Raw genomic sequence first — 25208 nt, forward strand, 5'->3', positions numbered from 1 at the left:
ATGGTGGGTTTGGGAGTTGCTGCCCTGAATCTGCTAATTCAGCGCAGAGCAGGACCACAGCACCTTCAGAGCAATCCCACTACCTCAACTGAAAAACAAGAATGTGGAGGGGCTGCAGGGGGAATTCACAGCTTTTATTTTAACAATCTCCAACACCACAATTTTCCGAAGGGAACAAAGGTTCCTGACATCTTGCAGTAACAGTTACCCAGGGTCTGTAGCTGTGCGCACGACAGCGACGACAAGCTCAGCCTCACTTGAATGAACTTGTGTTCCACGTGTGAAAATTAAAAAAACAGCTGCGTAAACATCTTCCCAGCTGAAAGTAGGTACTCCTCCCCAAATCAGGCACATCAACTAATACTGACACAGTTATTGCACTGAGTGTCTTAAGAATAAGAGTCCATCTTTATTGCTGTATTTATATAAATAATTTTTTCCCTGTCCCTTGTCTCCTGAAGTTGACTATTGGGAATTTCCAGTTCCTTTAGGTGCTGGCTGTCCAGTTTTCCCCTGAAAATCTGAACAATGAGCGTTGGCCAACTACTGACTGCAGGGGGCATCACAGGCATGCCTGACCATCCCATTCCCTCATGTTCCCCACACACTTCCTTGCAAAAATCACTAGAGTATGATCAGGACCAGGAGTACTAACTCAGGAGCAGAGCCTGGGACAACTGTCAAAAATTAATATTTATGAAGTATTTTTGTTTAAAACAGAAACACTTTTACAGGAGCCGCTCATGAGTCGCCATCCATTTTTGCTGCTCTGCAGGCCAGGTTACTAAACACTAGCAAAATACCAAGACACAACATCAAGGGAAAGATAAATGGTGCAAATGCTGTTAAAAATAGATACCTCAGAGACTAGCTGAGAAAAATTCTTTGGGAATTAGGATGTGCACAGCCTGGCAAGATTCATCTTAATACAGGAATACTCAGTGATAGAGTGGGATATACCAATTCCATCATTAACATGATAAGGATCCCACAGCAAACTTCACTTAGAAAGGTAGCAGGCATTCATTCTCAAGATGCACCCCGCACCTTTAACACCTTTTTTGGTAATGGCAGTGAAATTCGGCATTACCCCTGTCCTGAAGGGGCCATCTCTGGCTGCAATACGATCACCATCAGCTACCCTAACCAATGGGCATCCTTTGTGCCTGGAGCATGATGACTGGAGATTTAAATATGGGAAATAGGAGCAGGGTATCAGTCAAGCCCAATTCAATATGCACACACTTGGGTATGTGCTTTCAGGCGTGGACCATTGGGTAACAACTGAATTCTGGTCAAGTTTCCCCTCCTTAGCCCTTGTAACAATCTAATCCCTCAACTCCATCATTTATCTCCATAAATAACAGGGAAATGGAACTTTAATCCATCCTGAGTTTCCTGGCCTGCTTTGCACACTAACTACATGGACAGCTTGCATTACCCACTTTCAATCCTTTCCCAAGAGGGGCTGCGGCTTAGGAACAGCCTTTGTGAATGCCTGTCCCATGACCCTGCTCTCTGCCTCTTCTTGAGGGAGATGAGGAGCTTTGGTTAGCATCGAGTATGGAACTGCAATCTCAGCGGAGGAGGGAGCAACACTGCATCAACTTGAAATTGGACCTCCCAAGCCTCAGCTATTAGTTTGGACAGGCAGACCTAGGGAGGGTTGAAACAACAGGGGTACCTCATTTTGGCACAGCTTAGTGTTCTTTTAGAGCTGTTTATTCCAAGCCTATCAGAGAACAGTGCCATTTGTAGTGAAGTGTAATTAAGTAAGTTTCTCAAGGGTGGGCGTATATTCCAACTCTTTCCCTTAATTCTTCTCGGGATGAGAATATGCAAAGACAGGGAACTCTGCACAGTAGCAGGAGCCTGAATTGGGACTTTGTTTAAAAAAAGGGTGGGCCTCGATTGTTTCATACACAGCCATTGTTTAAAGTCTGAACCATAAGTATTTTTCTGTTGGGACATTTTAAAGGTACTGTTTTCTTTTATATCTGAAACCCAAAAATAAGGCTGTATTTGTGAGGTTACCAATATGAGCAGGTGGAGCAATACATGCCCTGAATATGCGAATGCATTGAAATCACTAAATGTACTTAAACTGTACAAAACAGTGGGGATGGATGGGGGAGGGAAGGCAGGGGAGAGGGAGGGAGGAGGATGGTGGGGCGAGGGAGAAGGGAGGATGGTGGGGGGAGGGGCTGCAGTTTTGGCGATGTTACACCAATCACCACTCTTTCTTCTTCTCGTCCATTGAAACGCCACCAGGGCCAAGGGCAACCACAAGCAGCAACCCCCCAATCACAGACATGCTCTGGAAGAAGTCGTATTTCAGGAAGTCGTGCATGGGTTTGTAGGCCGGGATTGTCCAGAAGGCGTTGAAGTAGAGGTTGAGACTGAAGAGCCAGATGACCAGGGTCAGCGCCGCCAGCTTAGTTTTGAAGCCGATCGCCACCAAGACAATCAAACCTGTTCCCACCACATTCTGGATAATCTATAACGAGAAAAATCAAAACGCACACTTTGGATCAGATTGGAATACATAAACAACCTTAATATTGAGTCTATCATTAACCCCCTCTGCATATTCTGCTGAGTTTTGCTGGAATTTCAGACCTTTCAGTATCACCCAAGTGTCCCAGTCTTTGTCTACAAGTCTAGCAGTAAATGCCAGTTGACTATTTGGCCACATGAAGCACCACAATCCTACACAAAATTACAAAAGCAAAATACTGGAAATACTCAGCAGGTCTGGCAGTATCTATGACAAGAGTAACAATTAACAATTCATGTTTGTGACCTTCATCAGAACTGGAATAAAGATACAGATGCACACATTTTAAGCAAGGTCGGCTGTCCCTCTATTCAAGGTTGATGTCTACTCAGGGTTGAGTTTCTGCCGTGGGTTTTCACGTGGACTGAACAAGTTGATTCTTGAGTCACGGAACTTTGGAAACACGGGGCAGGACATCCCACCAGCCAGTGAGATCTGGAGTGCAGGATTTGCTTTCTTTTCTTTCCTTCTCTTCCCCACTCTGCCTCATCATTAAGACGTTTGGACTCAAAGCGGGAAGCAGCTCGATGGACAAGTTGTTGTCATTTTGAACAATTGGTGGTAAGCTCCTCAAAGTCATTAATGCCAAAGCTGCTGCAATTCAAGGAGAACTGAAGTGTTTTCTCTGTCCGCCCCCAGAATGCTGACCATCTGAGTGTTAAGGAAACAGGGGAGGACACTTTTTGGCCATCTGGACAGCGTCCAGTCCATCATAGTTGATTTTGAAAATCACTTTTAGTAGTTAACAAACTTGCAAATTTCATAAGACACTTGATACTCAAAAAGGTCAATCTGCTCTGCCACATCTCAGTAATGTCCACCAGTGCCAAAACGCTTGCCTTTGGCTGGTTTCTTTTTTTGCAGTTTACTGTTGTGACTAGGTACTTTGAACATTCTCCCTTTTTCTGAATTAGATTGCACATTAGCAAATCAAGAAGTTGAACTTGCACAGCTTTCCCCTTTTCAAATACTCTCCCAAGTTTGAATCAAAGGGTTGAAACCTGGTGAGAGATAGCATGCAGTGTTCAAGACTGCCATTTCTCATTTGCAGGGAATAATTTAAACGTAGTTTTGCTTGGCCTTTTGACCATTATTTGTAACAACATTAACCCAAACAAAAGGTAGGTGTATATTTATGAAGGGGAGTATCAAAAGACTGACCGTACATAGGGTGGGGGAATACCAGGTGATAGTAGGATGGGTTATTGAACTCAACAAGCACATCTGATTTAGAACACACAGTTGCCATTCTCAAATGCGCCAAAGGAGACAGTGATGGATTAAACTTCGTTACTGTAACAGTTAGCCTCAGAGAGAAGCACACTAATGCAAAAAGAAAGTTATTTTTTAAAAATGAGAGATGATCGAGTCCAAGGTGTATTGTTCAAGCAGTAGGTTGGGTGAACGGGGTATGATGCTTTAGAAGCTTTGTAAGCCTCCATTTGCCCGAATGCTTATGGAGCTGGCTTCAAGAAGGACACTAGTGTTTGTTCGACGGTCCTCTGAATCCGGAGGATGTGGTGGAGGCACTGCCGATGGAATTTCTCTAGTGCTGTAACGTGTCGCTGATACACAGTCCCGGTCTCACTGCAGTACAGGAGTGTGGCAACAACAACTCTGTAAACCAGGACTTTAGTTGACTTTTGGAGGTCTTTGTTGTTAAACGCTTGCTGGTGTTGTTTGTAGAAGGTGGAGCTGGTGCAGCTGATCTGGTGTTCGATCTCATCAATGACGGCCTTTTGGGAGAGGTGGCTGCCAAGGTATAGTTGATATGAGTTTTGCTTTGGCAACATTCGAGGACAGACCAAGTTTCTTATATGCAATAAGCAATAACAGTGGCAGGGAAGGGGGATGGGGGAAGGAGACCAAAGGGAAAGTCTGTGATCGGGTGTAAAGCAGGAGAGATTAAATGACAAAAGGGATGACAGTGCAAGGAAAAGGAAATGATAACAGGACAAGCAAAGACACAAAAGGTGTCCAGAGGAGGTGTAAATGGAGCTGCAGAATGAAAAATAAAACACCACCAGAAGTTCCAAATGTGGACACCATCCTGAGGTCAACATTCCTTCCAGCAGCATTGGAGTAACATGGTCTCTGCTGTTATTAATCAGAAGAAATTTTTGAAGTTACTGGGCTGTTCTTGAGCACAAAGATTGTGCTTTGCAAGTGAATCAGCTTGTTAACGTTGCGACTGCAACGATTCCTTTTTTAACTTTCCATTAAAAAAATACACTTGGTACCCAGGGTCTAGACTCACCGAGAAGAAGCTGGCATTAAAATGCAGCAAGGTCATGAACATCAGGATGAGCAGAACGCGACCCCCCAGCTGCATGTACTGTTTCGGTGAGCTCTCGCTGATTGTTGGAACACCAGCAAACATGCTTTTACCTTCTGACCTGGACTCAGCCAACAGCAGCAGCAAGCCACCTCCAAGGGCAAGGTTCCTAACCAGAGAGAGAGAGAGATAAAACATTAACATAGGGCATCAAAATCCGAGACCCTGCTCATTATAAAATGCCAATATTTGTATTTTTTTTTAAGTTGCTTGTCTCACATCCCTCAAAGCAGCGACTCTGATTCCCTCCTTCCTTCCCCCGTCCAAGGGTTTACTCATTCTCATGATGTGTGTCATTGACAAGGCTGACATGTTTGCCCTATCTCCTAGTTGCCCTGAGAAGATGGTGGTGAGCTATAGTAAAACCCTGGGTAGCAGGTTTGATACAAGCAAGTAACCACTTCAGAGGATAGGTAAAAGTCAGTCAATGTTGTTATGAGTCTGGAGTCACAAGTAAGCCCAGAGTGGGTAAAGACAGCAGTTTTCCTTCCTAGCAGGACATCAGCAAACCCTGGAGTTCTTCCCCAAATCCAGCTGCCTTGCTACCTCCCTCCAAACTCCCTGCACCCACCCTGTCCTCCATTCCTGCTGACAGTCTTACCTGCCTTTGCAAAGTCTCTCGTAATGCCCTGTCAAATGTAGTTAACTTTTATTGGCCTGGTTGCCACCTGCTTGTTTTAATGTGCAGCCATTTGTGCTCCCTGCAAGTTTACTACCCAGCTCTCTCACTCCCGCCCACCTCATTACAGTGTCCTTGTCTATGGCGGAGGCACTGGGCTATGCAGCAGAGCTCCAGGAGGGGTGGGGTGGCGGTGAGGCAGGCAGACAGCTTCTGGGTTAAGATACAAACCTCATCAGGAACTTCAAATCCCATAAAATACTGTAGGCGACAGTCTGAAAGCAAAGAAACATAGCAGTTAATGTCCACCAGCCTCCACAGAGAGACAATGTACAACCCACTTTGAAAAGAAGGTTCAGTCAAAGGGATAGAGAAGATTCTCTCTCAAGTCAATGTGCAGTTACCTCATGGTTTAATTGTTTAAGTGGGAGCTGAGACCCAGAGCCATAGTGGGTAAACGGAGTTGCAATATAAATCAGTCACAAACTAATTCAGCTCAAGGGAGGTTCGAATTGCTGTTCCTCCAAGTACCCAATGTCTATGCTATTGGCGGGAGGGCAGGCCCTGAGCAAGTCAAGAGCACCATCATTTGCCCTGCCTCTTGCTGAATAGCAACATATGCACTTGTGACTTGTTTAATGGCAGATGCCTCAAAGCATTAACACTGACTCGCGCTGAGAAAACTGTAAAACTGGAGAGGAGTCATGGCAGTCTGCACAGTAAAAGGCAAATTAAAGTCAAGAGGGAGGATGGAGAAACATAAGCCACAGTCCTCTTCAAATAAATAAATGGTATGGATAACATATCCAGATAAAAAAAACTCATTTCAGGTGCACTATTCAACTGTGGGGCATCAGAACTGAATCCAATCCACACTCTGCAGTAGGAATCAATGGAATGTGATTTTGGGCTGATATTTTCTCTACCAGTTCAGGGACACAGAGGTTAGCCTCTAATAACAGACAGACTGGGATTTCTCTGGTCACTTCAATCCTGCAGCATCAGGGGTGAAATTGGTTGGGGGGGGGGGGGGGGGGGGGGGGGGGGTGCGCGGGGAGAAGGTGGAGCACTTAAACACATTTTAAACCAGGTTAAACCTAGGGAGATTATGACAATGGATCCATAGAGTCTAGACTCCAGCTACAGACCTCTGGAAGTTCAAGTTACTAATTGTTAAAAGCAGGGGAAAAGATCCTTATTGCTTACCTGCAATCCTATAATTCCAAACAGTCCAAAGCAGGCATATTGTACAAAATTTCTACTTAATATCAGGATGCATCCACCTATGAAATAGAAAACAGATAAGCAGACCAAGATTCAACACAATATATGGTGAAGATGAAAAGGAGACTTGACTGACTCTTACCTAACTGCCCCAAGAGATTGGTCAGTACAAAGCAGGTAGCTAGGAAATAGCCACAATTCCAGGTTGCCTCGATATAATCCCGCTGTTCATTCCACTGAAACCACATGCGAATCCCGTCCTCCAGAAAGGTGCTTATTAGACACAGGCGGGCTAGGTGAGGCAGGTAATGTTTGGTCATCCGCAGAAACTGCAAATATAAAACTGAATCAGAGGAGCAAAACACACCAAACTTAAAAAGCAGAGCTCAGCATCTGCAGCAGCACTGGCATCAAAACACTGAATCCTGTACCCACCAGTAGTGTGTGTAATAAAAACGGCCACCATCAGCACCTCCTTTAGTCCTTACCACTACCTTTAACATTCCCTTTGTCTTTCCGTCCATGACATCTTTGTCAATCTCTCCTTAGCCCCCACCTATCATTGGCCTTCTTTCCAGCTTCACCCCCTTAAACAGTATAAATTTCATCACAGATCTACCTCCCTTTACCTCTGAAGAAGGGTCATACAGATTTGAAACATTAACTGTTTCTTTCTCCACAGGTGGTGTCAGACCTGAGTTTTTCCTGCATTTTCTGTTTTTATTTCAGATTTCCAGCATCCGCAGTATTTTGCTTTTAACCCAACAGCACTGTACCCCAGATATACAGTAACAAATGTATCCACCAGTATTTTACCACAATAACAATCTCACTGGGTCATATGATCTCAATATTCATCTACTGCTGTGCCAATGTGTGAACTTTAACCTTTGGGTGTTTATTCATAAGGTGGAGATAGGTAGAGTGTGCGTGTTTACTGGTTGCTGGGAGAGCTTTACTTCCTTACTAAATGAAAGGTAGGTTCTTGTTCAAGACATGTGTAAAGTCAATATCCTTAGATTGTGTGCAAGGCATTTTCTATTAAGTATTAATGCATGTGGCTAAAACCATAACAATATCTGGGCCAATGATTTCTATTCACAACATTCAATAAGTCCAAGATTGCCAGTTCCCCACCACAACCTAATCAGAAAATTCCCTACACTGTAACTGCGAATACACCTCAAAAGTACTTCACTGGCTGTAAAATGCTTTGAGATGCCTAAAGATTGTGAAACATGCCCTTTATTTCTTTCCACCACTGTCACTGAGGCAGGAATTCCCGATCACAGCGTCAAATAGAAATAACTCCACGCAATAGAACCCGCCAATGAGAACGATCCATCTCTGCCCAGTATCTCAGAATTTCAGAGGGAGGCAGGATCAAGAATTTAAATCTCACTTTGAACCCTAATCCCATGTTTCCCAGCCTCACCACCGCCCCCCCCCAACCTCAACCACCATACCCCAATCCAATAATGCAAATGACAAGCCTTGCTTCCACTTCAATACACTGTCAACACAACCCACTTGAGAGGTTGGTGCAAAGCATGATTCCAGATTTCACACCAGTGGTAAAATAGGCCAGTGTTCAACCACAAATTGAAAGTGACACAGGAACAGACCCGTTAAAACTATCAACTAACTGAGCCATAAGCATCTGAAGACAGCATGAACGCCTCACACCAGATGCAGAGTTCAGATTACAGAATTTGCCCAACACAAAAACTTGCGTTTGCATAGCAACTTTAACATCCCAAAATGCTTCACTGGAACATTACCAAATTTAACACCAAGCACATAAGGAGACATTAGAGCAGGTGACCAAGGCTTAGTCAAAAGTCAAATGTGTAGGTTTTAAGGAGAAAATTCCAGAGCTTAGGGTCTTGGAAGATAAAGGAATGGCCACCAACGATGGGGCGATGGAAATCAGTGATGCACAAGATGCAGGGATGAGAGTGGGTGAAAACATTAAGATCTGAAAATTATGTCAGGAATCTTGTACCCCCACAGAATTCCCACTGTGGTCGTTGCCCAACTAACCCCCCACTCATGACCGCCTCAAAACTCCCCCACAACCACTCCACCATTGGGATGGGTTCTTCTGGGCCCCTCGATGGTGTGTTTCGCATTTGATTTCCAACTCCCATCCCAACAGCCATCACAGGATTTCATCCACTTTAGGAAGAAAAATAGTTTGACTGGCAGTATAATAAGGATAAAGGTGAGGTTATCTAGTTTGGTAGCAAATACATGAAGGCATATTATCTGAATGGCTATAAATTGAGAGAGGGGAATGTGCAACAAGACCTGGGTGTCCTCATACACCAGTCGCTGAAGGTAAGCATAAAAACAAAAAAACTGCAGATGCTGGAAATCCAAAACAAAAACAGAATTACCTGGAAAAACTCAGCAGGTCTGGCAGCATCGGCGGAGAAGAAAAGAGTTGACGTTTCGAGTCCTCATGACCCTTCAACAGAACTTGAATTCGAGTCCAAGAAAGAGCTGAAATATAAGCTGGTTTAAGGTGTGTGTGTGGGGGGCGGAGAGATAGAGAGACAGAGAGGTGGAGGGGGGGAGGGTGTGGTTGTAGGGACAAACAAGCAGTGATAGAAGCAGATCATCAAAAGATGTCAACGACAATAGTACAATAGAACACATAGGTGTTAAAGTTAAAGTTGGTGATATTATCTAAACGAATGTGCTAATTAAGAATGGATGGTAGGGCACTCTATAGGTATAGCTCTAGTGGGTTTTTTTTTATAATGGAAATAGATGGGAAAAGGAAAATCTTTATAATTTATTGGAAAAAAAAGGAAGGGGGAGGGAGCTCACGACCTAAAGTTGTTGAATTCAATATTCAGTCCGGAAGGCTTCTTCCTTAACCGAGGTTTTCCACCCACGGTCATTGACAGGGCCCTCAACCGTGTCCGGCCCATCTCCCGCGCATTCGCCCTCACGCCTTCTCCTCCCTCCCAGAAACATGATAGGGTCCCCCTTGTCCTCACTTATCACCCCACCAGCCTCCGCATTCAAAGGATCATCCTCCGCCATTTCCGCCAACTCCAGCATGATGCCACCACCAAACACATCTTCCCTTCACTCCCCTTATCGGCATTCCGTAGGGATCGCTCCCTCCGGGACACCCTGGTCCACTCCTCCATCACCCCCTACTCCTCAACCCCCTCCTATGGCACAACCCCATGCCCATGCAAAAGATGCAACACCTGCCCCTTCACTTCCTCTCTCCTCACCGTCCAAGGACCCAAACACTCCTTTCAAGTGAAGCAGCATTTCACTTGCATTTCCCCCAACTTAGTCTACTGCATTCGTTGCTCCCAATGTGGTCTCCTCTACATTGGAGAGACCAAACGTAAACTGGGCGACCGCTTTGCAGAACACCTGCGGTCTGTCTGCAAGAATGACCCAAACTTCCCTGTCGCTTGCCATTTTAACACTCCACCCTGCTCTCTTGCCCACATGTCTGTCCTTGGCTTGCTGCATTGTTCCAGTGAAGCCCAACGCAAACTGGAGGAACAACACCTCATCTTCCGACTAGGGACTTTACAGCCTTCCGGACTGAATATTGAATTCAACAACTTTAGGTCGTGAGCTCCCTCCCCCATCCCCACCCCCTTTCTGTTTCCCCCTTCCTTTTTTTTTCCAATAAATTATAAAGATTTTCCTTTTCCCACCTATTTCCATTATAAAAAAAAAACCCACTAGAGCTATACCTTGAGTGCCCTACCATCCATTCTTAATTAGCACATTCGTTTAGATAATATCACCAACTTAACTTTAACACCTATGTGTTCTATTGTACTATTGTCGTTGACATCTTTTGATGATCTGCTTCTATCACTGCTTGTTTGTCCCTACAACCACACCCCCCCCTCCACCTCTCTGTCTCTCTATCTCTCCGCCCCCCCACACACACACCTTAAACCAGCTTATATTTCAGCTCTTTCTTGGACTCGAACTCAAGTTCTGTTGAAGGGTCATGAGGACTCGAAACGTCAACTCTTTTCTTCTCCGCCGATGCTGCCAGACCTGCTGAGTTTTTCCAGGTAATTCTGTTTTTGTTTTGGATTTCCAGCATCCGCAGTTTTTTTGTTTTTATCTCTGTGTTTAATTGACTGCCACTGCTCTTCAAGAAATGCCTGCCTCCTTGAAGAAGTTCTGTTCCTCTCTGCGACAAGATTTCCGTATCTCTCTGTTGCCTTGTTCACCTTCATTGCTTTCCATTTCCCTCCTAGTGTTTGACAAGGTGTTTACTAAAACCCGCTTTCACAGCCATATCTCCTTTCTCAGTGACTGTCTCTGTCTCCGACTTACCCCACGTGGATTTCAACTGAAATTCCACCCCTCATGTTTCGAACCCACCCAGGATTACAGGTATCTCCGGGACATAAAACGTTTCTCGGACTGCTGTTCCCGTCACATTCTGAAATCCACACTCAGTGCCATGCGCCGCCATATGAACACACTCAACCTCTCCCTCCAGCAGCACCGCCGTACCCTTTTTCAAAGCTGCGCGTGCCCCCAGTTTCATTTTATCCTTCGGCTCATCCGACGCCTCAACAAGAAACTTTTTCTCTTTCTCTCAAGTGCTAAGGAACGCAAGCTCCAACAACTCATCGACACCAACACCCATCTAGGACCCTCCACCCCTGCCTGTCCCTCCGTCCCCACCCTTTCTTCCAATCCCAACCCCAGCCGTGTATTCACTATACCCTCTGACCTTCCCTCTCCGATGCTGAACGTTCAGTGCTCAGCAAAGGACTTAGTTTCATACCCTTACGCCCTCACCTCAATGAATTTCGGGCTCGGCATGATACTGAACTCTTCTTCCGCCGTCTTCATCTCCGGGTTCACTTCATTGGGCAGGAGTCCTCTCCCAGTTCAACGGATCCTGTTACCCATCTCCAATATTCTCCTTCCACCTGGACCCCTCCCTCTGGATTCTTACCTTCTCTCGATCTTTTCATTGAGAACTGTCGGCGCGACATTAGTCGTCTCAATTTCTCTGCTCCTCTCACCCATTCTAACCTGTCTCTCTCTGAACTTACTGCACTCCATTCTCTCAGGTCCAACCCTGACATTGTCATCAAACCCGCTGACAAGGGTGGTGCTGTTGTTGTCTGGCGCACTGACCTCTACCTCGCGGAGGCTGAGCGTCAACTCGCAGACACTTCCTCCTACCTCTCCCTGGACCATGACCCCACCACTGAACATCAAGCCACTGTTTCCAGGACTGTCACTGACCTCATCTCCTCTGGGGATCTCCCTCCCACAGCTTCCAACCTGATAGTCGCCCAACCTCGGACGGCCCGCTTCTATCTCCTACCCAAAATCCACAAACAGAACTGCCCCGGTAGACCGATCGTCTCAGCTTGATCCTGCCCCACAGAACTCATTTCTCGTTATCTTGACTCCCTTCTCTCTCCCCTTGTCCAGTCCCTTCCCACCTACATCCGTGATTCCTCTGACACCTTACGTCACATCAACAATTTCCAGTTCCCTGGCCCCTACTGCTTCCTCTTCACCATGGACGTCCAATCCCTCTACACCTCCATCCCCCACCAGGATGGTCTGAGGGCCCTTAGCTTCTTCCTCGAACAGAGGCCTGAACAATCCCCATCCACTACTACTCTCCTCCGTCTGGCTGAACTTGTTCTCACGCTGAACAATTTCTCCTTCAACTCCTCTCACTTCCTCCAAATAAAAGGTGTGGCTATGGGTACCCGCATGGGCCCCAGCTATGCCTGTCTCTTTATGGGGTATGTGGAACATTCCTTGTTCCAGTCCTTCTCCGGCCCCCTGCCACAACTCTTTCTCCGGTACATCGATGATTACTTCAGTGCCGCTTCATGCTCTCGTCAGGACTTGGAAAAATTTATTAATTTTGCTTCCAATCTCCACCCCTCCATCATTTTCACGTGGTCCATCTCTGACACTTCCCTTCCCTTCCTTGACCTCTCTGTCTCAATCTCTGGTAATAGACTGTCCACCAATATCCATTACAAACCCACCGACTCCCACAGCTATTTCAACTACAGCTCCTCACACCCCGCTTCCTGTAAGGACTCCATCCCATTCTCTCAGTTCCTTCGCCTCCGTCGCATCTGTTCCGATGATGCTACATTCAAAAACAGTTCCTCTGACATGTCCTCCTTCTTCCTTAACCGAGGTTTTCCACCCACGGTCGTTGACAGGGCCCTCAACCGTGTCCGGCCCATCTCCCGCGCATCCGCCCTCACGCCTTCTCCTCCCTCCCAGAAACATGATAGGGTCCCCCTTGTCCTCACTTATCACCCCACCAGCCTCTGCATTCAAAGGATCATCCTCCGCCATTTCCGCCAACTCCAGCATGATGCCACCAACAAACACATCTTCCCTTCACCCCCCTTATCGGCATTCCGTAGGGATCGCTCCCTCCGGGACACCCTGGTCCACTCCTCCATCACCCCCTACTCCTCAACCCCCTCCTATGGCACAACCCCATGCCCATGCAAAAGATGCAACACCTGCCCCTTCACTTCCTCTCTCCTCACCGTCCAAGGACCCAAACACTCCTTTCAAGTGAAGCAGCATTTCACTTGCATTTCCCCCAACTTAGTCTACTGCATTCGTTGCTCCCAATGTGGTCTCCTCTACATTGGAGAGACCAAACGTAAACTGGGCGACCGCTTTGCAGAACACCTGCGGTCTGTCTGCAAGAATGACCCAAACTTCCCTGTCGCTTGCCATTTTAACACTCCACCCTGCTCTCTTGCCCACATGTCTGTCCTTGGCTTGCTGCATTGTTCCAGTGAAGCCCAACGCAAACTGGAGGAACAACACCTCATCTTCCGACTAGGGACTTTACAGCCTTCCGGACTGAATATTGAATTCAACAACTTTAGGTCGTGAGCTCCCTCCCCCATCCCCACCCCCTTTCTGTTTCCCCCTTCCTTTTTTTTCCAATAAATTATAAAGATTTTCCTTTTCCCACCTATTTCCATTATAAAAAACCCACTAGAGCTATACCTTGAGTGCCCTACCATCCATTCTTAATTAGCACATTCGTTTAGATAATATCACCAACTTTAACGTTAACACCTATGTGTTCTATTGTACTATTGTCGTTGACATCTTTTGATGATCTGCTTCTATCACTGCTTGTTTGTCCCTACAACCACACCCACCCCCTCCACCTCTCTGTCTCTCTATCTCTCCGCCCCCCCACACACACACCTTAAACCAGCTTATATTTCAGCTCTTTCTTGGACTCGAACTCAAGTTCTGTTGAAGGGTCATGAGGACTCGAAACGTCAACTCTTTTCTTCTCCGCCGATGCTGAAGGTAAGCATGCAGGTGCAGCATGATACTGAACTCTTCTTCCGCAAGATAAAGAAGGCAAATAGTATGTTGGCCTTCATGGGAAAGAATTTGAGTACAGGTGCAAGGATGTCTTGCTGCAATTATACAGGGCCTTGGTGAGATCACACCTGGAATATTGTGTGCCGTTTTGGTCTCCTTATCTGAGGAAAGATGTTCTTGCCATAGAGGGAGTGCAGCGAAGGTTTGCCAGTCTAATTCCTGGGATGGCAGGACTGACATACGAGGAGAGATTGATTCAGTTATGATTATATTCACTGGAGTTCAGAAGAATGAGGGGCATCTCATAGAAACCTATAAAATTCTAACAGAACTAGACAGGGTAGATGCAGGAAGGATGTTCCTGATGGTGGGGTAGTCCAGAACCAGGGGTCACAGTCTGAGGATACGGGATAGACCATTTAGGACTGAAATGAGGAGAAATTTCTTCACCCAGAGAGTGGTGAGCCTGTGGAATTCGCTACCACAGAAAATAGTTGAGGCCAAAACAATGTATGTTTTCAAGAAGGAGTTAGATTTGGCTCTTGGGGCGAAAGGGTTCAAAGGATATGGGGAGAAAGCAGGAGCAGGCTATTGAGTTGGATGATCAGCCATGATCATGATGAATGGCAGGGCAGACTCAAAGGGCCGAATGGCCTACTCTTGTTCCTATTTTCTATGTTTCTATACCGGGGAGGCAGAGGCCAGAATAATGTTTCAAAGAACAGAATGTCCCAATTGAAAAGTCGAAATTCTGCATTAGGTGGCAATTTCTCATCCCTGGAGGTGCCAGAATTTGAGAGTGGCCTACTCCTATTTCTTATGTTCTTGTAACCTTGGAGGGCTGGAAGAGACGACAGAGATAGGGAGGGGTGAGGTCAGGGACGGATTTGAAAACAAGGATTGAAACCAGAAGCCAATGTAGTCATTACAGCAGAGACTACACTTCAGAAGGACTTAATTAGCAGTAAAGCACATTGAGACAGCCTAAGGTTGTGAAAGGCACTACAGAAATGCAAACCTTTCTTCCATTCAGTTCTGTATGTGTCCTTGAGATTGACACAATGAACAGATAAAGAAAGCGTTCCGTGCTCACCCGAAGCAGCGGAACTGAGCAGCAATTTAGAATTAATTTCCTCCTCAGATTCTTCTTGTTCAAACTAACATACAATCCACTTCCAGTCAGCACTAAGAATCTAGTTCACAGCTCCTCACGCTCCAGGGCTGTGGAACTAAGTTTCCCTCCCTCCCATTTGACCATGTAATTGTGTTTTTAAGTTGTTTGGTTTGGTTCTAACAGACAAGTTGTACAGACATACAAATTAGGAATGGAACCATGGCAGGCAGCAAAGGCAGTCAACTTGGACACTGGGTTGCAAGGGGATAGGCATCGTACGGGACCCCGAGGAGGAGGCAAAGGATAGGCATTTCCAGGACCCTAGGGGGTGGAGGCAAGGGGATAGGCATCATCTGGGACACACGTGGGGGGGGAGATAAACATTGTCCGGGATACTGGGGGGGAGGGGGGAAACATCGCCCAGAACACTTCCGGGGGGGGGGGGGGGGGGGGGGGGGGGGAGACACACATCACCTGGGACGTTGGGGGGGTGGGGTTGCATAAACATCAGCCGGGACACTGGCCGGGGGAGGGGGAGGGAATGAACAAAGTTTGGGACAGTTGGGGGGGGCCTAATAAACATCATTCAGTACACTGAATGGGGGGGGGGGCAAGGGGAATAATCATCATCTAGGACACTGCGGGGGGTGGGGGAGAGATAAGTCACCTGTTCCTCCCAAGCATGCTTCAGTCGTCACACCATGTCTGAAATTATTCACACATTATGTATGAAAGAAAACTACGAGTGGATCATTGAGAGTATTATGGTTGTTCCCTCTGGAAAGATAAGGCTTGACACCAGCAGAGAAATCATTGAACCAACATCACTGACCAGTAAACTCTCAGATGCTCAACTGGTGATGCAATGTGACAAAAGCAGCTCCTGATGTCAAGTTTACTTCTTGTGGGCAGTCCTGCCATGTCAGGGAAGAATGTGCCAGTAGATACTGTGAAAAATGCCTGCAAAATGCTTTCAACCCACTTCAGAGACTTGAGTCCATAATTCAGGCTGACATGCCCAGTGCAGTATTGAGGGAGCACTGCACATCTGTCAGATTAAACATTACGACGAGGCCCCATCCATTCTCTCGGGTGGATGTGAAGGATCCCACAGCCAATATTGGAAGAGCAGGGGCGTTCTGTTCGATATCTTGGGCCAATAGTTATCCATTAACCAACATCATGAAAGCACAAATTATCTGGTCATTATCACATTTGTGGGGGCTTTGTACTCCAAGATGGCTGCCATGATTCCTACATTATAATACTGACTGTCCTTGGAAAAGAATGTATTTCACCATCTGTAAAACGCTTTGGGAATGCTAAGCTCATGAAAAACCCTATAGTAAAGCAAGTTCTTTCTTTCATGCCATTTTCTTTAAAATCCCAAGATATTGTTCCAATATTATCCATCATAATCAAGTGAGTGACGAGAAACCCCCTTTGATTCCTTTTTCTGAAGACATGGGAATGCGGTTCCACTAGCACCAATTCTTCATAACGAAGTCTAGACGGTGAGCTCATGGACCATGCTAGTGTGGGGACCGCAGGCACTAACCTAGTTCTCATCTAATATCCACAATTTCCTGCAGAGGATTAAGGGATAGGAAACAAAAACAAAAATAGCTGGAAAAACTCAGGTCTGACAGCATCTGTGGAGAGGAAGACAGTTAACGTTTCAAGTCCGTGTAACTCTTCATCAGAATTAAAGAGAAATAGAAATGAGGTGAAATATAAGCTGTTAACGGGGGTATGGACAGGTGGAGCTGGATAGAGGACCCGTGATAGGTGGAGGCAAAGGAAGATTGCCAAAGATATCATAGACAAAAAGTCAAAGGGGTGTTGACGGTGGTGATATTAGCTAAAGGATCTGCTAATGGTGACATTAAGGCTACAAAGCAGGGTGAGCAAGTGACAGGTGGCCCTAGTGGGGGTGGGGTGGGGGGGAGAAGGGATCGAAATAGGCTAAAGGTGGAGATGAAACAATGGATGGTAATAAATTTTAAAACAATAATATAAATAGGTGGGAAAAGAATATTAAAAAATATGTAATATAATTATTAGAAAAAAGGGGATCGAAAAGGGGGTGAGGATGGAGGAGAGAATTCACGATTTGAAGTTGTTGAACTCAACGTTAAGTCCAGAAGGCTGTAAAGTGCCTAATCGGAAGATGAGGTGCTGTTCCTCCAGTTTGCGTTGAGCTTCACTGGAACAATGCAGCAAGCCAAGGACGGACACGTGGGCATGACAGCAGGGTGGAGTGTTAAAATGGCAAGCGACAGGGAGGTCTGGGTCATGCTTGCAGACAGATCGCAGGTGTTCTGCAAAGCGGTCACTCAGTCTGCGTTTGGTCTCTCCAATGTAGAGGAAACCGCATTGGGAGCAACGAATGTAGTAGACTAAATTGAGGGAAGTGCAAGTGAAATGTTGCTTCACTTGAAAGGAGTATCTGGGCCCTTGGACGGTGAGGAGAGGGGAAGTAAAGGGGCAGGTGTTGCATCTTCTGCGGTTGCATGAGAAGGAGCAGCATCACGCTGGAGTTGGCGGAAATGGTGGAGGATGATCCTTTGAATGCGGAGGCTGGTGGGGTGGTAAGTGAGGACAATGCGGACCCAATCATGGTTCTAGGAGGGAGAGGAAGGCGTGAGGGCGGATGCGCGGGAGATGGGCCAGACACAGTTGAGGGCCCTGTCAACCAACGTGGGTGGAAAACCTCGGTTAAGGAAGACATGTCAGAACAGATGCGACGGAGGCGAGGGAACTGAGAGATTGGGATGGTGTCCTTACAGGAAGCAGGGTGTGAGGAGCTGTAGTCGAGGTAGCTTGGAAGTCGGTGGGCTTGTAATGAATATTGGTGGATAGTCTACCACCAGAAATTGAGACAGAGTTAAAGGAAGGGAAGGGAAGTGTCAGTGATGGACCACGTGAAAATGATGGAGGGGTGGAAATTGGAAGCAAAATTAATAAATTTTTCCAGGTCCAGACAAGAGCATGAAGCAGCACCAAAACAGTCATGGATGTACCGGAGAAAGAGTTGTGAGAGGGGGCCTGAGTAGGACTGGAACAAGAAATATTCCACATACCCCATAAAGAGGCAGGCATAACTGGGGCTCATGCAGGTATCCATAGCCACACCTTTTATTTGGAGGAAGTGAGGTGAGTTTAAGGAGAAATTGTTCAGTGAGAGAATAAGTTCAGCCAGACAGAGTGGTGGTGGATGGGGATTACTTCTTCCTCGAATAGAGGCCCGAACAGAGAGCCCTCAGACCATCCCGGTGGGATGGATTAAGGGATAGGAATTTGGAACAGGAATTCCTGGGCCAGTTCACCCATTATTCCACCAAACAGTGGTGCGGAGGCAGAGCTGTAGCAATTTCCCTGTAGCCCTGAATGGTTCAGCACAGTCTAAAGATTGAACACGGGACTGGATACATAACTTGCTTTCAGCAGCTGATCTACATAGGAGCCCAGAAAATTAACCTACATATATAGTAGCAAATGGTTATATTGCTGGGCTAATAATCCAGAGAACAAGAGTTCAAATCTCACTGCAGGCAATTTAAGAATTTGAATTCAGTTTAATTCTGCAAATAAAAAGTTGGGATCAGTAAAAGCAACCATGAAGCTGTCGGATTGTCACAAAAACCCATCTGCTTCATTAAAAGTCTTTTAAGAGAAAAAAATGTGCTATCTTTACCCAGTCTAGTGTATGTGACTCCAGTTGCTTGGCTTATTTATCAACGTAATAAACATCACTGCACAAAATAACTTACTAGCCATGAAGCTGGTTGAAATATTGGAGGGCCACAATAAGGTATCAAATAAATATATCCACAAAATATTCAAGAGATGCAAACTCATGCTACAGATGTGCTGCAGGCAGGATGTGTATTAACAGTGTGACAAGTTTACATAGGAATTTCCATCATAAAAGTAGACACGGGGATTTACAACAGTAAAATGTTGTCATAAAGTACAGCAGGTTTGAACATGTAGGCCTCTTATCTAGGGACCAATATGAGATCCACCCTGGGCACAACCTATGGGGGAAGATTGAAATTCAGACCTTGCATCTCCCCTTTTCTCAGGTACGAAGGGCGGACTGAAATATAATACAGAAGCTAAAGACTTTTTATTTTACCAATTCAAAGGGAAAACATTTTCAGTTAGAGATTTAACCGAAACTGGCTGCTGACCTTAGAAAGCAGGCAGTGATTTTATAATTTAATCATTTTGAGGTGGCCGGGTAAGGGGAGGGGGTGATCGGGGCGGGGGGGGTGAAGGGGGGAGTCGGGTCAGGCTGGGGATGAAGGGGGTCGGGTCGGGTTGGGGGGTGAAGGGGGGAGTCGGGGCGGGGCGGGGGGTGAAGGGGGGAGTCGGGTCGGGGCGGGGGGTGAAGGGGGGGAGTCGGGACGGGCCGGGGGTGAAGGGGGGAGTCGGGGTGGGGGGTGAAGGGGGAGAGTCAGGACAGGCCGGGGGTGAAGGGGGGAGTCGGGTCGGGCCGGGGATGAAGGGGGGAGTCAGGGTGGGGGGGGGGGGGGGGGGGGGGGAGGAGGGGGGGGTGAAGGGGGGTGTCGGGTCGGGGCGGGGGGTGAAGGGGGGAGTCGGGGTGGGGCGGGGGTAAAGGGGGGTTGGGCGAGGGGTGAAGGGGGGGTCGGGGCGAGGGGTGAAGGGGGGGTCGGGGCGAGGGGTGAAGGGGGGGTCGGGGCGAGGGGTGAAGGGGGGGTCGGGGCGAGGGGTGAAGGGGGGGTCGGGGCGAGGGGTGAAGGGGGGGTCGGGGCGAGGGGTGAAGGGGGGGTCGGGGCGAGGGGTGAAGGGGGGGTCGGGGCGAGGGGCGAGGTCGGGGCGAGGGGCGAGGTCGGGGCGAGGGGCGAGGTCGGGGCGAGGGGCGAGGTCGGGGCGAGGGGCGAGGTCGGGGCGAGGTCGGGGCGAGGTCGGGGCGAGGTCGGGGCGAGGTCGGGGCGAGGTCGGGGCGAGGTCGGGGCGAGGGGCGAGGTCGGGGCGAGGGCGGGGTCGGGGCGAGGGGCGAGGTCGGGGTCGGGGCGAGGGGCGAGGTCGGGGCGAGGGGCGAGGTCGGGGCGAGGGACGAGGTCGGGGCGAGGGGCGAAGGGGGGGTCGGGGCGAGGGGCGAAGGGGGGGTCGGGGCGAGGGGCGAAGGGGGGGTCGGGGCGAGGGGCGAAGGGGGGGTCGGGGCGAGGGGCGAAGGGGGGGTCGGGGCGAGGGGCGAAGGGGGGGTCGGGGCGAGGGGCGAAGGGGGGGTCGGGGCGAGGGGCGAAGGGGGGGTCGGGGCGAGGGGCGAAGGGGGGGTCGGGGCGAGGGGCGAAGGGGGGGTCGGGGCGAGGGGCGAAGGGGGGGTCGGGGCGAGGGGCGAAGGGGGGGTCGGGGCGAGGGGCGAAGGGGGGGTCGGGGCGAGGGGCGAAGGGGGGGTCGGGGCGAGGGGCGAAGGGGGGGTCGGGGCGAGGGGCGAAGGGGGGGTCGGGGCGAGGGGTGAAGGGGGGGTCGGGGCGAGGGGCGAAGGGGGGGTCGGGGCGAGGGGCGAAGGGGGGGTCGGGGCGAGGGGCGAAGGGGGGGTCGGGGCGAGGGGCGAAGGGGGGGTCGGGGCGAGGGGTGAAGGGGGGGTCGGGGCGAGGGGTGAAGGGGGGGTCGGGGCGAGGGGTGAAGGGGGGGTCGGGGCGAGGGGTGAAGGGGGGGTCGGGGCGAGGGGTGAAGGGGGGGTCGGGGCGAGGGGTGAAGGGGGGGTCGGGGCGAGGGGTGAAGGGGGGGTCGGGGCGAGGGGTGAAGGGGGGGTCGGGGCGAGGGGTGAAGGGGGGGTCGGGGCGAGGGGTGAAGGGGGGGTCGGGGCGAGGGGTGAAGGGGGGTCGGGGCGAGGGGTTGAAGGGGGGGGTCGGGGCGAGGGGTTGAAGGGGGGTCGGGGCGAGGGGTGAAGGGGGGGTCGGGGCGAGGGGTGAAGGGGGGGTCGGGGCGAGGGGTGAAGGGGGGGTCGGGGCGAGGGGTGAAGGGGGGGTCGGGGCGAGGGGTGAAGGGGGGGTCGGGGCGAGGGGTGAAGGGGGGGTCGGGGCGAGGGGTGAAGGGGGGGTCGGGGCGAGGGGTGAAGGGGGGGTCGGGGCGAGGGGTGAAGGGGGGGTCGGGGCGAGGGGTGAAGGGGGGGTCGGGGCGAGGGGTGAAGGGGGGGTCGGGGCGAGGGGTGAAGGGGGGGTCGGGGCGAGGGGGGTCGGGGCGAGGGGTGAAGGGGGGGTCGGGGCGAGGGGTGAAGGGGGGGTCGGGGCGAGGGGTGAAGGGGGGGTCGGGGCGAGGGGTGAAGGGGGGGTCGGGGCGAGGGGTGAAGGGGGGGTCGGGGCGAGGGGTGAAGGGGGGGTCGGGGCGAGGGGTGAAGGGGGGGTCGGGGCGAGGGGTGAAGGGGGGGTCGGGGCGAGGGGTGAAGGGGGGGTCGGGGCGAGGGGTGAAGGGGGGGACGGGGCGAGGGGTGAAGGGGGGGTCGGGGCGAGGGGTGCAGGGGGGGTCGGGGCGAGGGGTGGGTCAGGGCGAGGGGTGAAGGGGGGGTCGGGGCGAGGGGTGAAGCGGGGGTCGGGGCGAGGGGTGAAGCGGGGGTCGGGGCGAGGGGGGGTGGGGCGAGGGGCGAGGGGGGGTGGGGCGAGGGGCGAGGGGGGGTTGGGGCGAGGGCGAAGGGGGGGGTCGGGGCGAGGGCGAAGGGGGGGGTCGGGGCGAGGGGGGGTTCGGGGCGAGGGGTGAAGTCAGGGCGAGGGGTGAAGGGAGGGTCGGGGCGAGGGGTGAAGGGGGGGTCGGGGCGAGGGGTGAAGGGGGGGGTGGGTTGAGGAGGGTGGGGCTCGGGATTAGGGGGGGTCGGGACTGAGGGGCCGGGGCGAGGGTGGGGTGTGGGGGTCGAATTGAAGGGTGATGGGTGATCGAGGTGGGGTGGGTGGGTGGGGGGGGGGGGCGTCAGGTCTGGGGATGAAGCGCGGGGGTGGGGTGGGGGAGCTGCGTTGGGGCCGCGGCCCCTCAATGAGCCGGGCACCGGGCTGAGGCCTGGTGCGGGTGTTGAGGCCTGGCGCTGAGGTGAACGCTGTGGGAGAGGGGACAGAGGAGAGACTAGGCTGAGCCGGTGTTGGTGTCGGACTACGGTCGGGCCCCGGTACCTGATCGGCGATGTCCTCCGCCGCGCCCATGATGTCGCTGTTCCCCATGGCGCCTTCCCGCCGCTCGGCTCCCGCCGGAAGTGAGGGTCGCGCGCGCCCGCCGCCAAGGGGCGGGGCCTTGCCGCCTCCCACAACTCACCGCGCCACACCGCCACGCAGATGCCACGTGGGAAGCCGGCGGCTGGGTATACACATCGGGGCGGGGGCGGGGCTAGGTATATCAGGGGGCGGGGTTATGCATATCAGGATAAAAGCAAAAAAACTGCGGATGCTGGAAATCTAAAACTAAAATAAAAATACCTGGAAAAACTCAGCAGGTCTGATAGCATCTGCGGAGAGGAATTAAGTTAACATTTCGAGTCTGTATGACTCTTCAAAATTTCTGTTAACTGTGTTCCTCTCTGCAGATGCTTTCAGACCTGCTGAGTTTTTCCAGGTATTTTTGTTTTTGTTGCGCATATCAGAGGGTGGGGTCATGCATATCAGGGGCGGGGTTATGCATATCAGGGGCGGAGTTATGCATATCAGAGGGCGGAGTTATGCATATCAGAGGGCGTGATGGCAATGTTATAAAAGCAAAGAACTGCGGATGCTGGAAATCAAAAACAGAAACACCTGGAAAAACTTAGCAGGCAATGTGTCAGTCTCCTATCACGGAATCGTTACAGTGCAGAAGGAGGCCATTCGGCCCATAGTGTCTACACTGGCTCTCCAAATGAGCAACTCACCGAGTGCCATTACCCTGCCTTCTCCCCATAACCCTTCACATTCTTCCTTTTCAGGTAGCAACCTAATCCCCTTCTAAATGCTTCGATTGAACCTGTATCCACCATACTCTAAGGCAGTGCATTCCAGAACCTAACCACTCACTGCATAAAAGTTTCTCCTCATATCTATTTTGTTTCTTATACTACTTATTTTAAATCTGCACCTTCTTGTTCTCGATCCTTTCACGAGTAGGAACAATTTCTCTCCACCTACTCTGTTCAGACCCCTCATGATTTTAATTACCTCAATCGAACCTCCTCTCAGCCTTCTTTTCTCTAAGGAAAACAGTCCTAACTTCTCCTAACTAACCAGCTAACTTAAGTTCATCATCCTTGGAAACATTCTCATGAAGCTTTCCTGAACTCTCTCCAATGCATTCACATTCTTCCCAAAGTATGTTGTACAGAATTGGACACAATACTCCAAGTTGAGGCTGATTCAGAGTTTTATAAAGATTCACATAACTTCCTTGCTTTTGTACTCTATGCCTCTTATCTACAAAGCCCACGATCCCAAATGCCTTATTAACAGATTTCTTCATCTGCCCTGACACCTTCAATGATTGGTACACCTATACCCCCAGATCCCTTTGTTCCTGCAACCCCTTTAGAGTTGCACACTTTATTTTGTATTGCCTCTCCTTGTCCTTCCTACCAAAAATTATCACTTCATGCTTCAGTGCATTAAATTTCATCTGCCACATATCTGCCCATTCCGCCAGATGTCTATGTCCTCATGAAGTCTATCACCATCCTCCTCACACTTCACAGTACTTCCAAGTTTAGTGTCATCTGCAAATTTTGAAATTATGTCCTGAATACCCAAGTCTAGGTTATTAATATATCAGGAAAAGCAGAGGTCCTAGCACCAATCCATGGAGAACTCCACTATAAACCTTCCTCCAGTCCAAAAAACATCCATTCAGCACAACACTTTATTTCCTGTTACTCAAACTCATAACCATGTTACCACTGCCTCTTCTACCCATGAACTTCAACTTGCTAACAAGCCTTTCAAATGCCATTTGAAAGTCCACGTACACCACATCAACCACGTTACTCTCATCAGCCCTCTTTTATCTCAACAAAAATCCCAAGCAAGTTAGTTAAACACAATTTGCCTTTAATAAATCTCTCCTGGCTTCCTTAATTAATCCACACTTATCCAAATGAATGTTAATTTTGTCCCAGATTATTGTTTCTAAAAGCACTCCAACCACAAAGGTTAAACTGACTGCCCAATAGTTGCTGGATTTGGTCTTGCACCCTTTTTGAACAAAGATGTGATATGGAGACAGAGAAACACCAAGTCTTGAACAGATAGAAATAGAGCTGTCATTTCAAGTATCCACCTTAACTATGCTTTTAACATTAAAGAGTAATTTCATTAAATTTACAGAGTTTAATATTCCTGTCCATAAAAAGAGCACTTCCTTCAATTTACTATGGGATGTGCTGCTAGAGATTCACTAGGATGCATGTACAATGTATGAAGCTGTTGTAATACGTCACACTATATTGTAGATACAAAACCAGGGCTGAAGAGTTTGTTTTATGAGGAAAGGTTGAACAAGTTGACATACTCATCGGAGTTCAGAAGAATGAGGGATGATCTTATTCAAATATATATGATACTGAGGGGGCTTGACAGGGTAGATGCTGAGAGGATGTTTCCCCGAGGGAATCAAAAACTAGGGGACACAATTTCAAAATAAGTTGTCGCCCATTTAAGTTGGAGATGAGGAGGAATTTCTTCTCTCAGAGGGTCATAGTGTTACACCCGGGATGGCTGAACTGTGCATATGATCTAGTCTCATTACTCTGCAGACTGTACCATTAATTTAAAAGTTTAATTTTCTCACCAAAATAGCCAATCGTCTATTTCAATAAACTCGGAACAATTGTTTATTATAGAATGAAACTTCTTCTTAACAAGTTGCAAGTTCTGGTCAACACACAATTGTAATCTGGAGGTGTAACTATCTATCTCTTCTTAAAGAATTCCCCCAGCACACACACAGACACACACAGACAAACAAAGGGCAAACAGATCGAGTCTCTCTGCAGAGATGGGCTTTAGGGGATGGGCATTATAAA

At 49.4% G+C, this 25208-nt stretch overlaps 1 protein-coding gene across 1 annotated transcript; it reads right to left on the reverse strand.

The window, feature by feature from the left end:
- Window positions 1-389: 389 nt before the first annotated feature.
- LOC121281134 (surfeit locus protein 4-like) lies at window positions 390-22494 on the reverse strand. The gene is made up of 6 exons (XM_041193847.1): window positions 22345-22494; window positions 6878-7064; window positions 6718-6794; window positions 5743-5786; window positions 4815-5001; window positions 390-2497 (listed from the first exon to the last, which is right to left on the reverse strand). Exons 1-6 carry the CDS (start codon window positions 22390-22392, stop codon window positions 2231-2233), a joined length of 810 nt encoding a protein of 269 aa, XP_041049781.1. The 5' UTR covers window positions 22393-22494; the 3' UTR covers window positions 390-2230.
- Window positions 22495-25208: the final 2714 nt, after the last annotated feature.

This window comes from Carcharodon carcharias, chromosome 8 (genome assembly GCF_017639515.1).
Source record: "Carcharodon carcharias isolate sCarCar2 chromosome 8, sCarCar2.pri, whole genome shotgun sequence".
Taxonomy (NCBI): domain Eukaryota; kingdom Metazoa; phylum Chordata; class Chondrichthyes; order Lamniformes; family Lamnidae; genus Carcharodon; species Carcharodon carcharias.

Bases quoted from the DNA above. Each gene is read 5' to 3' on its own strand.
- LOC121281134 (XM_041193847.1), bottom strand. From the start codon at position 22,392: ATGGGGAACAGCGACATCATGGGCGCGGCGGAGGACATCGCCGATCAG. The intron at 6,795-6,877 runs GTAAGAGTCAGT...TCTATTTCATAG, and splicing joins CAATCTCTTGGGGCAGTTAG to GTGGATGCATCCTGATATTA. The intron at 5,787-6,717 runs GTAAGCAATAAG...CTTTGCTTTCAG, and splicing joins TTGGAATTATAGGATTGCAG to ACTGTCGCCTACAGTATTTT.